The sequence below is a fragment of the Ranitomeya variabilis genome, chromosome 3 (assembly GCF_051348905.1).
Source record: "Ranitomeya variabilis isolate aRanVar5 chromosome 3, aRanVar5.hap1, whole genome shotgun sequence".
Taxonomy (NCBI): Eukaryota; Metazoa; Chordata; class Amphibia; order Anura; family Dendrobatidae; genus Ranitomeya; species Ranitomeya variabilis.
In genome coordinates, this window is record NC_135234.1 from 64470836 (window position 1) to 64486935 (window position 16100).

At 42.7% G+C, this 16100-nt stretch overlaps 1 protein-coding gene across 1 annotated transcript; it reads left to right on the forward strand.

Annotated features, from left to right (window-relative positions):
- The first annotated feature begins 2186 nt into the window (after nt 1-2186).
- LOC143815154 (uncharacterized) lies at nt 2187-16100 on the forward strand. The gene is made up of 5 exons (XM_077294087.1): nt 2187-2390; nt 5940-6068; nt 8589-8696; nt 9191-9298; nt 15243-16100. Exons 1-5 carry the CDS (start codon nt 2196-2198, stop codon nt 15258-15260), a joined length of 558 nt encoding a protein of 185 aa, XP_077150202.1. The 5' UTR covers nt 2187-2195; the 3' UTR covers nt 15261-16100.

Consider the following 16100-nt stretch of genomic DNA (forward strand, 5'->3'; position numbering starts at 1 on the left):
TGTTGGACAAATACCCAAAAATTGTAGTGCAGATGTTAGACAAGACAGCACTTATAGCATATTAGTACTGTGCACATGTTACATGAGCACAGCACACCTGTTACTCAAGCACAGCACATACATCCCACAAGCAATGTGCACATGTCGGACACTTTAGACAAGCACAGGGCACATATTACACAAGCATGGCTCACACATCACGGAACACAACATACATGTCCTACAAGCACTGTGCACATGTCAGACACATTAGTAAAGCACCCACACATATCACAAAAGCACAGCACATTTGTCCCAACAGCACAGCGCACGTCACACAAGCACAGCGCACACGTCACACACGTACAGGACATACACTAAACATATGGATCAAACAAGCACAACACACGTGCACAATTATTTATGAACTAAGCAAATTATAAAATCTAAAGCGTCACCCTAGTATAAATAATTACCACATCTGGCGCTGATCTCCAACAAACTCCCACAAATGGAAAGCTCGACGTTCTAACTCCGCTAAGTCCTGCCCCTATAGAAATGTAAGTGTAAACTTCCTAGGGTCATCAGTTGAGTACACAGGACATGGCAGAGTACTGGAATTCATTTTAAACATGAAGTTGTGAAGGCTTCCCTCTCCCCTCTGGCCTCTGTGCACCTGCACCCAAAGGCTTTATGTCTGCCCCGTGTAACGGTTTCCATTGGTTGTAAACGTCAGACTTTTGTGGCCACTCTTTTTAGAAAAGTGTAGGAAACTACCTGGTTGTAACCCTTTTGGCCCCTGTATAGGTGTCTGAATGTCATTGTAGGCATTAAAGATAGCATCTGCAAACCAATAAGGTTAATCTAGAGAAGACAAACAGATCCAAATCTAAATGCAGAAATAGTAGTCAATTATAAGGAATTATAGCATAAACAGTTTTTTTCAAGCATAGAGTGACACAAATGCTTCAAGCCCTACGGAAAGGCAATGAGACTGAATATCACACCAAATGAAAGAAACTCTTTCAAGTCTTCTGTCCTGCATCAGAGCGGAATAGAATAGAAGGGGAGATGCTATATAGTTTTCTATAGTTTGATTCTGTATGTTACTGTTAAAAGCTGCATATATGCAGCCAGAAAGCCAGTGGGTCCAGCTTCCATATCCCACATACAGAGATTGACAGCTCTTCCTGGTAAAAATGTAATATACAAACACTACACACCTGTTAATCTCTATGTGTAGGGGAGAATTTGGACTTGCTGGCTTTCATGGGACTTTGTAGAACAGTTCAAAACTTGACCTGCATCCTGTGCTGACCTAGAATAAGCTTGGTCATTTCTGGGTGCCTGTCATGGACTTATCACAACAGAGTGGGGCCCGAAGACCATGGTGTCTGATTTTACATACTATTGCACTGATTAGAAGCACTTCTCCATCATATTAAACAGCACAGGTTTCTGCTAGCAGTAAAAAGGTTGATCTGTTCAGTTGAGAGCTCCTGGAGCTTTCCTGCTTAGATTATCTCAGCTGTTCAGTGTTGGTCATTCCCCTCTGCTATATATGCTCATCTCTGGCAATCAGGGATTGCCAGTATTAGTTCATACTGCCTGGTTCTGGAGTTGTAGATGTTGGTTGTTGGAGGTGGTATTTGAAGAGTTGTTTAGAAGACTGTTGCTTAGTGTTTTGTCTGTGTGCACATCCTCATCCTCTCCTATTTGATTTCTCCTTCCTTAACTACTCAGTGTTCCACTCTGTTGTTTGTGAGTGCATTTTTGTATGATTGGTAATTTCATTTAACCCTGTCTGTCTTTCCTTGTTTGTCTGGTTGATGTATTCTTATACACTTCTACTCCCCACTTCCCTAGGTGGGGGAGGAGACAGATAAGCGTTGATATAGGAGCACAGCAAGGTGCCTGGCACTGGTATTTCATCAGAAGTAATCTGGGGAGCAGGGGTATACTAGGGCACCTCTAGCTTGAGGGATAGCGAAGGAACCCCTAGTCCTGGGATAGCCTGTAACGGCGCCTGACAGTGCCATTATGTGTGTAGGATGATTTTGTAGCTTTGGCTTTTGTGGGCAGTCTCTATGTGATGGTATCAACTATGTGGCCAAGTATTTCCTCCATGAATACCTGACTTTATTTTAAAGCCGCAAGCTTCCAAATAAATATAAGTATTATAATTAGTCTTTATGTTACAGGAAGTCCAAGCAGTGATGTTTAGTCACAATAAAGATCCATTGACTTCTATAATAAAACAAGAAATGTTTTCCGATGTGTCAGTTCGTCCACGACATAAAGGTTCTAGCGATGTCTCTTCCTACACATTCCCCTCTGATGTTTCCAAACTGTTCACACGAAGCTGTCAAAATAAAGAACAGAAGTCGTCATCACAGAAATGGGACCCTCAGGTGAGTTAACGTGACCTCAGTAAAGTTTTACGAAGTTAGAATGACATGTTGACAGTGCATTTATACACTCCCATTTTAAAATTTCATGTGCAAAGATGATAACTTGGCACAATTCCTTTAACCCTTTCACTTTTTTTTTCTATTTTTCTGTTGAGATAGAAATATAAGGACTTGTTTTTTTCTGGGATATATTATAATGATACATTGTATAGTAAAATTAATTGTATTGGAAAATAGGAAAAAAATTGAAGAAGCGTTGAAAAAACCCTTTGATTCTTCCTATTGCTTTTATGGATTAATTTTACAGTGTTCATTCTGTAATAAAAATGACCTAGCAACTAGATTCTTGAGGTCAGTACAATTGCAGTTTTTTTTTTATTTCAGTGGTAAGAAGATATTGAGAAATTTGTAAAAAAGAAATTACTGTAGCTTGTGTTGCCATTTTCTAATGTTCAGAACATTTTTACTTTTTTGTCAATGAAGCTGTGTGAGGGCTTGTTTTGTGCACGGCAAGCTAACATTTTATCAGTTCCATCTTGTGTTAAATGAGTTTTTTTATTGCATTTTTGAGGGAAGGCGACTTTAAAGTGTCAATTCTGATATCTACGTATTTTTTGTAATCTATGTACCATAATTTACCGTATGCGTTTATAGAATAATTATATTTTGATAGATTGGACTTTTGCAGACCTGGTAAAACCAAATTGGTTTATTTAAAAATAAAAAAAGAGCAGCAGCTCATCGTCTTCTTTATTGCTTGTCATATGCCCATCCAATCAGTAACTGAGTTACAGTAATACTGTTTCTACACACTGAGCTAAGAAGTCTTCGATAGCAGGCCCTCTCAAACCTTTCATACTTGCCTCTTCATTAGGCAAACCAAAAAAAATGTCCTAGCCTCACCAAAGAAACCAAGATAATTCCAGGATATCATAATTGTATTGGAAGCTAATTCAAAAATTTTTCTTCATTTTATTTTTTTCTGTCTCCTCACATGATGTATCATCATTACAATACATACCCAATAAGTTAATTAGGTTACTAAACTAAATATTTCCGAAGCTATAGGAAGGTACAGAGAAGCAGATGATTACTACTCAGCTATGGGAGGCTGACTAGCTGGTGGCTCACTGGTGAGGCCAGCCTCCTAGTTTGAGAAGCACTGTTTTAAGGAATCAATACCCTTTTTAAAATATATACTTACATTGGGATTTTGTTTTCCACCCAGTTGCCTGGGATTGTACTCTTGTTGGAAAGGGTATTGTGTAGTGTACACACTCTTAGTCGTGGATGGTTAGGTATTCATGAAATATCATAATAAGGCATGAGGTTCTCATGGAGATAAAAAAACAATTCAATTTCTAAGTGATTGGTGCTATCCTGTGAGTGGCAGATTACAGCAGAGGTTAGCCTTGTAAAGACCTGTAAGGGTCGCATTGGTTGAAGTGTTCTGCTGCAACCCAAGTGAGAAGGATTCTTTGGTGTATGATGATGTCTTTTCATTATTCTTTTTCTAGACAGCATATTGCTGGATGATATATCAACTCAGGAACCAGTAACCTCATATGGAAGGAGACACTCCAGGATACAAAAATAATCGGTTGTTTACTGACATAATAGGTAGAAAATATATACAGCATTCAACAGGGATCAACCTTGACTTTTACATCTTGTGTACTACAATACAGAGGTTTATGCTTTGTGGTTGCAGGTAGCAGCACATATCTTCAACAGGGCCCTCCATCTTTGGCTAACTTCTTCCACAGCTCACTCCCTTGCAGCACATGTGCCCCAGCCTGGTAAACCCAGTATCTTATCATCAAAGCTATCAGGTCTGGCCTACATGTCAGCCTCAGTCCCTGTATTCCACTGTATGATCTCATGGTCCTCGCTAAGCCAAGATTGTTCTCTTCCGACCTCTGGCTCTTTACTCCAGATGTTGAGATCTCCAGTCTACTGCTTCTCATACACACACAATACACCCTGTTTTATATACTGTTCTCAGATCTTTTTGCAACTTTTAAAATCCAATTGCTGGCTTGCTACCTGTGTATTCAGATCGCCTCCTTAAGGCTGGAGTTACACTAGAGAGGAATACGGACGAGTGCTATGTGAGAAAACATCGTATAGCACTCGGACCCCTGTTAATCTATGGGGCAGCTCCCATCACTGTTTTTTTTCTCGGCCGTATTATACATGCAAGTGAAATCACAGCATGCTGCGATTGTACTCGTATGTCGGCCGAGTCTCACCATTGCAAGTCTATGGGTGCAAGAAAAAAATTGCACATCACATGGACCATCCGTGTGACTTGCGAAAAATACGCAAGCATTTTCCTCATTTCAGCCCATTGAGCCATTAAATTCGATGGGGAAAAGCATTGAGAAATATGCATGTCGTACGGATGTCACACGGATATATAGATGCGAGGAAATCGCATTATCGCATTGCAAACGGATTACATACGGATCACTGTACAGAGAACATTGGTGCAATTTTTTGTACGTTAAGTGTGACTCCAGCCTAATACACACACTCATATGGCGATCTGGCCTGTCATACTCCATGTGACTGGTTTTATTTCTTGTCTTCACTATACACTGAACTCTCACTAACTAGAACCAAGAATTAACTTCCTACCACTAGTTCCCTTGCAACTCTTCTCACCATCTGAGCTGTAGTGATGAGCAGCCTGGCTCTTTTTAGTAATCTGGATCCTTTGGCACCACTCACCAAAAACATCTTGCTTTTTTGGAGCCTAAATGGATCCCTTTTAACTATGTGTTCACACAAGGTGAACACATATTTAAGATAACTTGAGGCAGCTAAAACCCGACCCACCTGGGGTCAAAACCCCACCTACCTGCAGTCAACCAATGAAATTGCTCTGTGGGCAGGGTTTCATTTGGATAGGTGGGATTTTTTCCGCTGAACATCATCATTTTCCCCCAGTGAGAGCCATTCAGAGACTTTAGCGGCTTTCACTGAAGTGCTGGCTTCCTTAGTTCACAACAGGGGGTTGACTCTTTGTATCGGACCATTAACAAATGACCCATAACTAGCCAGCTGCTAACTCTTACTTTCCCAGCTGTCTAATCTCCACACCCCTGAGCAGAGAAATGTGTACTAAATCCATTACAAATTGACATAAACATCAATAGTCACAGTATAAAATACTGCAGGGGTGTCAGACATCTTTTCGCTCCTTTACAAAACCATAGCAGCAGAGTAGGATGGGCTGATAGCCAGCAGTCACTTCAACACAACCCAGCTTGGTGGTGCCTCAAGCAAATTGTTAAGTTTGGAAAACAGAAATTAAAGTTTTTCTGATGGTGTTGCCTAAAATGAGAATACTTCTCATGAGCGTCTTATAGGATGCACTAGTGAGTCGGCTTTCTTCATTCTGGAGGAGAGCTATTTTGCATACTTTCACAGATAACACGACCTTTAATTACCTCTACACTACCTGGATAAATGCAAGGAATAAGAACCTCTCGAAGAACAGACTTTGGATTAAGAAAGACATATCAAATTTTTTTTCCACCACAGTATGATGTGAATCATTTCAGACCATCATTAAAAAGTCCCACTTATCCTCTCCGAGTTGTTGGAAATACTGTAATTAAAGGAGACAATGGTAATCTGCAGAAATCACAGTCATCATCATTTGTGAGTGAGGTAAGTGTAAACTTCTAGAAGCCACCAAATGAAAGGGTGCTTTCACATTGCATTTAGAGACACACTCTGTGGCCCTGCCAGGGCATACTGTATGTCCGAATGCGCTGCAAAACGGTATTCAGACGTATGTGCCAACTGAGCCATAGACTGGGATGTACACTCCTGAAAATGATGCATATGTAAGAAGAAGAATCCAGCTAGGCGTGCTTCCTCTGTGACGGGTCCGGAACCATTGGGGCTGTCACCTATGTTGCAGGGGGGAAAGCCTAAGGCCCTGGACCGTTCCCGGCAGTTGAGAAAAGGGGGCGTGGCTAAGCTGAGGGAATTGCAGTGTGCGAGTAATATGACAGTTACGGCAGGTATGTGCAGTGCGCAAGAGGTCAGTGTAGGTGCTCCTAATGCAGAGTATTGTGTGAGAGCAGGCCTAAGACTTGAAGGCCAGAGGGCGATAAACGGAGACTGTCGTCAGAGCCTTGTACTGATATCACTGACACCGCTGGCACCGTTGACACCGCTGACTGTGAGACAAAGGGCCCGTTTATGGGACATAGCCTCGCGCCCACGCAGACCGGAGAGTCGTACCACCCATTGTGAAGTATATCCTGTTAAGCTTCTAAACAGACCCCACATAGGGGAAACCGCCGTGCAGGACAGAGACATTGCCTTGTGTATTCCTACTCTTTCCAGACCCAAAGCCGGTATCAGGACCACAAGGAAGCATCACCCACGACAGGACCCAAGATGCCATCTTCTCCAGGACCCAGGACGCCATCCTCTCCAGGACAACACCGAATTTCCACTGCACGATTGCCTTGGTGCCACCGTTTACACCCAGGGAATACACTGAGGACTGCTTTGGATTGATAAGTCTATTTCCTCTGAACGTATTGTCTCAGTTACTTGTTTTACTACCAAGGTCCAAGTTACAGTAATTTGTATTCAGAAAATTTCCCTCTACTTCTCCCTGTGTGGTGTATCCACTGTAGAATTAAATCCCCTGATAACCCTTGCGCTGACTACGTTCCGTTACTGCATCCTACGTGTTTGCTGTATCCTTACACATATCAGAGCACACAGTCGCTCTGCCAGCACTACTACAGTCCATGGCCCTGTTGGCGCATACATCCGAATCCTGTTTTGCAGGGGGGTTAGGACATACGCCCTGATGGGGCCATTAAGCGTGTCCCTAAATGCAATGTAAAAGCACCCTAAGGATTTTCATGCTAACTAATAAAGTAATGTGACAAAGATTTAACATTTTTAAGCAACACCTTATCAATCAGAAAGTTTTACATTATTATTAATGATGAGCGAGTATACTCGTTGCTCAGGTTTTCCCGAGTGGTCTCTGAGTATTTATGACTGCTGGGAGATTTAAGGTACCTTCACACTGAACAACTTTCCAACGAGAACGACAGCGATCTGTGACGTTGCAGAGTCCTGGATAGCGATCTCGTTGTGTTTGACACGCAGCAGCAATCAGGATCCCGCTGTGATATCGCTGGTCGGAGCTAGAAGTCCAGAACTTTATTTCGTCGCTGATCACCCGCTGTCATCGCTGGTTCGGCGTGTGTGACGCCGATCCAGCGATGTGTTCACTTGTAACCAGGGTAAACATCGGGTTACTAAGTGCAGGGCCGCGCTTAGTAACCCGATATTTACCCTGGTTACCATTGTAAAAGTTAAAAAAAAAAAACACTACATACTCACATTCCGATGTCTGTCACGTCCCCCGGCGTCCACAGGGTTAAAACTGCTTTCGGCAGGAGCGCTTGCTAATGCTGCGCTGCTGCCGAGAGCTTCCTGCACTGACTGTGTCAGTGCCGGCTGTAAAGCAGAGCACAGCGGTGACGTCACCGCTGTTACTGCCGGCGCTGACACATTCAGTGCAGGGAAGCTCTCGGCAGCAGCGCAGCATTAGCAAGCGCCCCTGCCCAAAGCAGTTTTAACCCTGTGGACGCCGGCGGGGGACGTTACAGACATCAGAATGTGAGTATGTAGTGTTTTTTTTTTTTTTTTTACTTTTACAATGGTAACCAGGGTAAATATCGGGTTACTAAGCGCGGCCCTGCACTTAGTAACCCGATGTTTACCCTGGTTACCCGGGGACAGTTTCAACGATGCCGAAGTCGTTCTCCTGATCGTTAGTCGCTGGAGAGAGCTGTCTGTGTGACAGCTCCCCAGCGACCACACAACGACTTACCAACGATCACGGCCAGGTCGTATCGCTGGTCGTGATCGTTGGTAAGTCGTTTAGTGTAACGGTACCTTTAGTTTTCCTTGCCGCAGCTGGATGATTTGCGGCTACTGCCCAGCTTAATTACATGTGGGGATTCCCTAGCAACTAGGCAACCCTCACATGTACTCAGGCTGGCTAGCAGCTGTAACTCATTCAGCTGAGGCGACGAAAACTAAATCTCCGAGCTATCATAAATACTCGGGGGTCACCCGAGCGTGCTCAGGTAAACCCGAGTAACGAGTACACTCGCTTATCACTAATTATTATCTAATCTTTCCCAGACTGTTCTACGCAGGAAAACCCACTCCACCTCACAGACTATGCAACATGTTGCAGATTTTGAATCAAAAACTGAAAAATTGAAAGCTACTCCATACACAGGCGTTATGGTAAGGCTGCAAAAAATGTGTGTGATTTTTTGTGAACAATATGTATGGAGGAATTTAGGAAAGCATATACCAAATAACATTCCAATGCCAAGCAACGGGCAAACTGCAGCTGGTAAAAATGGTTCAGTTCTGGAAAACATATTATATTATTTGATTTAGTATTTTCAAATCAAAATTATTTAAGCAACTACTTTATTATTAAAAAGGTTGTACATGATTCTAAAAACATGCACCTCACCTGTTGATGGGTTCGATAGGATATTGGAACTCCAATGACAAACTGATAGGGGATTTAAATTGTGAACCCCATGGGGACAGCAATGATGATGTCTGTAAAGCGCTGTGGAAATGGGGCTATATAAGCGAGTAAAAAAAGCAAAAAAATAAAATAAAATAAATTGCAGCTCAGACACTGAAGTAATGTGACTTATATATAAAATCGATGTAAGGGTGCTCAATAATCATAGACTACTATATTTTTTCATCTTTTACAGACTGCGCCACACATGGCAACTAGCGCAATTTTACAGACTGAACTGCAATCTGTAAATGTGGAAGCAAAGACTGAAAAGGTGGCAGCCTCTCTATACACAGGTGTCACGGTACGGCTGTACAATGCAAATGATGGTTTGATTTTTGATACTTTTTTTGAATTAGCAAAAATGTAGAAAGGTTAAAAAAATGTATTTACTAATACTAGTACAAATGGCTCCCTACGGAAAAACAGCATATAGTATTACAATGTTGTACCAGTGGTCACGTCATCACAGATTCAAGTTCTTTATGGGGACTAAGGCTAAGTTCACATTTGCGGTCAGCGCCGCAGCGTCGGGCGCCACAGCGTCGGCGCATGCATCATGCGCCCCTATATTTAACATGGGGGCGCATGGACATGTGTCGCACTTGCGTTGTGCGCCGCATGCGTCACTGCGGCGCACGCGTCCGGGCGCAGAGGACGCAGCAAGTTGCATTTTTGCTGCGTCCAAAATCAATGAAAAAAAGGACGCATGCGGCGCAAAAAGCAGCGTTGTGCATGCGTTCACATTTGCGTTGTGCGTTGCGTTGCCGACGCTGTGGCGCACACCGCAAATGTGAACGTAGCCTAAAAAACTTGTTTAAAACATTTTTAAAAACATGAAAAAAGCTCCAAAAGTTAAAACGGAATCTGTATGATCTAGAAACAAGCAAGCAAGTTGTATTATAATGCTAAATATGTCTCTATTTTAAAGGGAATCTGTCACCTCAAATTGGCGGGCTATGTAAATGCCCTGTGTCCGGTCCGATGGGCGGTGTTTCTTCTTCTTTCCTTCATCCCTTCCTTCCCTGCTGTCCACAATAATTTCTTGAATTTGAGTAGGTGTCCTCCGTAGTTCGCGCGTGCGCAATGCAATCTTGCCTCGTGCACGCGCAGTATGCTTTGCCCAACTGCGGGCAAAGCCGAAAAGCATTACTGCACATGTGCCGGTGCACTATGTCCCGGAAGTATTTTGCTGTGTTCTGGGACATAGTGCGCCTGCGTCATTAGGACCCGTTGCAGCGCAGTAGCATGAAACGGCCATCGTCCTTCTGTTCCACGTTCTCCCAGTGTACCTGCACATGTTTTGATTAAAGGACTGTTTGCATTTTGGACCGGTGAGTGCACTCCATTTTTTTCTTTGTTTTGGATTATCATGGACTGACAGGCGTGCACCCAAGTGTCCAGCAGCAGGCATACAGGCACAACAGCTTGGAATTTCTGTGGTGGTATTAGAAACATTTAGTAGCAGTGCCATGCATCACTTTTTCTCTTCCTTTCTGAGATAGTTATTACTTTTTGATTGATCCTCGCTGTTTTTTTTATGCAACTAAAAAAAACTATTTTGTCATGTTTAATTTATTTTTGTTTTTACAAAGTTTACCAATAGGGCTAAATAATTTTATATTTTGATAGGTTAGACTTTTATGGATGTGGCAATACCACAGATGCATATTTTTTATTTTTGAAAAATCTCTTTATATCGGGGGAAAAGAAGGGATGATTGAAATGTTTGTGTTTTTAAATTTTTCATATGTTTTAAAACTTTTTTTCTTAATTTCTAGTATATTTGTTAGTCTTTTTAGTGAACTTGAACCTGCGAACATTCGATCACTATTACTATATACAGAAATACTTCAACATTTCTGTATATTATAAAAATCATGATCTCCTTTCAATCTCAGCCATAGACTGGATTTCTGCGGTGCTCCATGATGTACCCCCCTGTGGCCATAGCAACCCATTGTTGGAGGGCGGCCGATGAGCGCATAAATTGATGTGCTCTCATGCCATTTGGCTGTTTATGCTGCTGTCAGAGAATGAGGCAAATCCTGGCTGAGACATGTATGAGACAACCTCCACCTGTTAGCCAGCTCCATCCACATGCTCCCAGCTTGCACTGTACAAGTACAGCGGATGTCAAAAATTGTTTAAAGTAGTAGAATATTAAAGGGAACCTGTCACCCGCAAAACCGATGGTGAGGTAAGCTCACGGTCATCAGGGGCTTATCTACAGCGTTCTGTAATGCTGTAGATAAGCCCCTGATGTTACCTGAAAGAGGAGAAAAAGAGGTTAGATTATACTCACCCAGGGGCGGTCCCGCTGCGGTCCGGTCCGATGGGTGTCTCTGGTCCACTCCGGCGCCTCCTATCTTCATTCCATGACGTCCTCTTCTGGTCTTCACGCGGCGGCTCTGGCACCGGCATGCTTTGTCTGCCCTGTTTAGGGCAGAGCAAAGTACTGCAGTGCTGGGCCTCTCTGACCTTTCCGGTGCCTGCGCACTGCAGTACTTTGCTCTGCCCTCCACAGGGTAGACAAAGTACGCCTGCGCCGGAGCCGCAGAAGACCAGAAGAGGACGTTATGGAATGAAAATGGGAGGCGCTGTACCGGACCTGAGACGCCCATCGGAGCGGGACCACCCCTGAGTGAGTATAATCTAATGTCTTTTTCTCCTCTTTCAGGTAACATCAGGGGCTTATCTACAGCCTTATAGAATGCTGTAGATAAGCCCCTGATGACGGTAAGCTTACCTCACCATCGATTTTGGAGGTGACAGGTTCCCTTTAAGTGAATGTGCAGAATATACAAATAATTATTTTTAGTACATTTATCAGAGAATTATATAAATGGTCTAAAAATTATCCTTTTTTGGAGCAGGGTTGATGCATATATTACTATTGTTTATAGACAGGCGATGCAAACAGAAGAAGCTCTGGTATTTTCAGGTGGTCAGGTGCAACAATTATTCCTGTTTCGGGAGTATAAAACGTTTTACACTTAACTAAGTGATCCAAAAATTATCATTTTAATTAGGGAGACAAAGCAATTGTACTATACTATTTTGAATGAGAAGAAGTAATGGCCTTTCAAATAAAAGTGAAAAAAAAACCCCAGTCAATATCAGTCAAGCAGGAAGACAGATGAGATGGTTGATTTAATAGTTGGCATCAGCCATCGGTGCATGAAAGTCTGCACTGATCCATGCCTGATTCAGATTGTCAAATGTTATGTATTCCATGTTTGTGGCAAATAATCTGCCTCACTTTGGTGTTACAAATCTACTGGCTTCTTTGAGTACCCTTTCTGACATGACATTCGATGTTGTATATGACAGAACGCTCTGAGACAGTTCTTGTCACTGGTTTAATTTGTTGACCCAGAAATCCATGGGATTGGCCTGAGAAAGGACAGAGTCCTGGTATTTCTGATCCTGGATATTCAGTTGGTTTGTCTGTGTTTTCTGAGGTGTGCCAGGTTTTCTCAATGGCAGAAAAAAAACATCTGGTCTGTCATATCAAATATACTGTAGATGTTGCTACTGCTGCTTCAGCTACTTGTTGTAACGCTGGCACAGTTGGGGTAACTTTCTGTCTGTGTGCATCTCAATGGGGTTTGCTCATCAGTAGTGTGGGTGGCAGGCAATTGCCCTGTGAAATCTTTGCGGAGCAAGTGATGGCTCTGTTCCCATCAGTAAGCCGATTTGAACTCCTATTCAGAAGCTGGAAAATGTTGTTTTTATTGCAATGGCCTAAATGAGTGGCTTTTCAATTGCTATCACTTTGATTCATGTTAACAATATGACTGTCCTCCTATAAACATTCAGCATGCAGCTTGCCATGCCCGCCAGCACAACCAAGTACCTCATTGTTTCAATGTCATAAGCTCATTTCAATGGTTGTCTGTCGTGGTCAGTGTCATAGTCATCATAATTTTCACTCTGACTGTCTCCCTCATATCCTTGCTGTGACAAGTCTATATCCTCTTCCACTTCTTCTGCCTCTTTTTTTGCTAGTGTCACAGGAAGGAAAGCTGGGGCCATGCAGACAAGTGATTCTGCAGCTCCTGGGAAGGAAAAAGAGAGCAGAGCAACTTGTAAATAGACTGAAAGGAGGAAGGAGCAAAGGCGAAGTGAAGAGCTGGAGAGAGAAGTTGCGACTGAACTTCCTCCACGCTGAGCACATATACCAGTAGCCGGAAGACCGAGGTTGTGGGGGTAACTTCATGCACCACAGCAGAAACCGGCAGACAGCTAGATTTCAAGTTACCTGTCCACCATTAACACCCGAGGACACAATAACAGATAGAGCCCGGGTCATGATAGAGATCCAGTAAAAAGGCTCGAGTTACCTGTCATATGGGTTAGTGTCCTACCTACAGTGAGACAGAGAACGTGAGGACCTTGTGTGAGGCCTAAGGCAGCAAGGGACTACAACACCAAAGCGCTAGAAGGAAGGCTTCCAACTCCACCTGGTTAGGGGGATTCCTGAGACGCTTCCAAGCCGGCCGGACCACCACCAGCACCTGTGTTCTAGTATCCTGGACTGTGGCTGCCTGAATCATACAGTAAAGAGGTAAAGAGACTGCAACCCTGTGTCCTTCATTTCTTTCTACACCACCTACCACCTGTCCCTACTACATCGGGAGCCCTTAGAAGTAATGTACAGTAGAATGAGGCGGGGTCTACAACCCACAGAAGATGCTCAGGTAGTGCAGCTCATCCAGGATGGCACATCAAGGTTAACTGTTTCAAGAAGGGTAGCAGTGTCTGTCAGCACTGTGTCCAGTGCATGGAGCAGATACTAAGAGACAGGCCAGGACAACAGGTGACGTGGATGGGGCTGTAAAAAGGCAACAACCCAGCACCAGGACCACTACCTCCTTCTTTGTGTAAAGAATAACAGGAGGAGCAGTGCCAGAGCCCTGCAAAATGACCTCCAGCAGGTCACTAACATGTGTCTGTTCAAACTGTCAGAAACAGACTCTATGAGGGTAGCATGAGGACCCAATTTCCATAAGTGGGTGTTGTGCTTACAGCCCAACACCATGTAGGGTGACATTGGTGCCCTGTGCTCTTCAGGGATGAGAGTTCACACTGAGCACATGTGATAGAGTCTGCAGATGCCACGGAGGTTGTTCTGCTGCCTGCAACATCCTCCAGCATGACAGGTTTGAAAGTGGGTTAGTAATGGTGTGAGAAGGCATTTATTTGGAGGGCTGAATAGCCCTCCATGTGTTAGCCAGATGTACCCTGCCTGCCATTAGTTATTGGGATGAAATCCTCAGACCCCTTATGAGACCATATGAAGGTGCAGTGGGCCCCAGGTTCCTTCTGATGCATGACAATGCAAAGCATTATGTGGCTGAAGTATGTCAGCAGTTCCTGCATGATGAACGCATTGATGTTCTTGAGTGGCCTGCTCATTCCCCAGACCTCAATCCAATTGAGCACATCTGGGACATGTCTCATTCCTTCCACCAATTCCACTTTGTACCACAGACTGTACAGGAGTTGACTGATGCTTTAATCCAGGTCTCGAAGGAGATCCATTAGGAGAACATCCACTGCCTCATCAGGAGCATGTCCAGGAATTGTAGGCAGGTCTTACAGGCACGTTGAAACCACACACACTGCTGAGCATCATTTCCATATATTGAGGCATTTCCACTGAAATTGGATCAGCCTGTAATTTAATTTTCCACTTTGGCGACATTGGAACATTCCAAATCCAGACCTCCATGGAACATTACTTTTGATTTACATTGATAATTTTTATGCTTTATTCTCAATGCCTTCCACTATGTAATGAATAAACATTTGCAACTGTAATATTTCACTCACTGATATCTAGGATGTGGTATTTTAGTGCTTCCTTTATTTTTTTGACTAGTATGCAGTACAGACCAAAAGTTTGGACACACCTTCTCATTTAAAGATTTTTCTGTATTTTCATGACTATGAAAATTGTGCATTCACACTGATGGCATCAAAACTATGAATTAACACATATGGAATTATATACTTAACAAAAAAAGTGTGAAACAACTGAAATTATGTCTAATATTCTAGGTTCTTCAAAGTAGCCACCTTTTGCTTTGATGACTGCTTTGCACACTCTTGGCATTCTCTTGATGAGCTTCAAGATGTAGTCACCGGGAATGATCTTCCAACAATCTTGAAATACACAGATGCTTAGCCAGGAATTTGCACTCATTTAATATGAGCCTTTTCCCTATTTTGTTTGTTCACAGGATGAAGAAAATAAATAATATATTTGGCCAATTGACTGTGAAAAGTTTACTCATGATTGCTATATAGTGGTTCTATACTCTGCTCAACTCCCAGCATGAATCTTCCGGAATGCAGAAGAAAGGCTGGGGCCCTCAGCACTTTCTGGAGAATGCGGTCCTACAACTTACATACCGTACATGTAAGCCAAGAAAAAGTACAAAGTTCAATTGTGGCAGAAGTAAAAGTTCACGTTGACTTGCTCTTGTACAAGAAGACAAACTTTCCTTTTAACCAAATACTACTGGTTAAGGGGTAATGTGTGAGAGGTCCCCAGAAGTTATGGTGGTGATTGTAAACGGTATTGTCTGCATCAATAATGGATTTCTAGGCAAATTTGATCACATCTTTGAGGTAATAGGTAACTCCTTGAATAATTGGAAAATTGGATTTGTTGATCTGAAAATCTTGAAAAGTTCTTAGGATTCTACATCATGTTGATTACTTGACTTTTATTTGAATTCCAGAAATTGCTTTTGAACTTTGGCTTGAACAAAAATAATGGCCTGGACCATATTGAAGGGCTTAGGTTACTCTCTACAGTGCATCCTTCTATGTAGCATAATGCTGATTGTACATCGAAAATATGATCTTGATTTTACAAGAAATGGTTATTCTCCCACATATAAAATCACTTCAATTATGTGAAATGAAGTCTACACTCAGTCAAAAAAAATTAACTTTTACCTTCAAACTTCTATTCATGCAAAGTCAAGTTCCCTTTTTAAGCACTTATTTGCTCATTTCCAAAATATCAAAAATAGTACCCATATAATCTTTGTTAACAAGCAGTGATGAGCGAGTATACTCGTTGCTCGGGT

Bases quoted from the DNA above. Each gene is read 5' to 3' on its own strand.
- LOC143815154 (XM_077294087.1), top strand. From the start codon at position 2,196: ATGTTTAGTCACAATAAAGATCCATTGACTTCTATAATAAAACAAGAA. The intron at 2,391-5,939 runs GTGAGTTAACGT...TTTCCACCACAG, and splicing joins CACAGAAATGGGACCCTCAG to TATGATGTGAATCATTTCAG. The intron at 6,069-8,588 runs GTAAGTGTAAAC...AATCTTTCCCAG, and splicing joins CATCATCATTTGTGAGTGAG to ACTGTTCTACGCAGGAAAAC.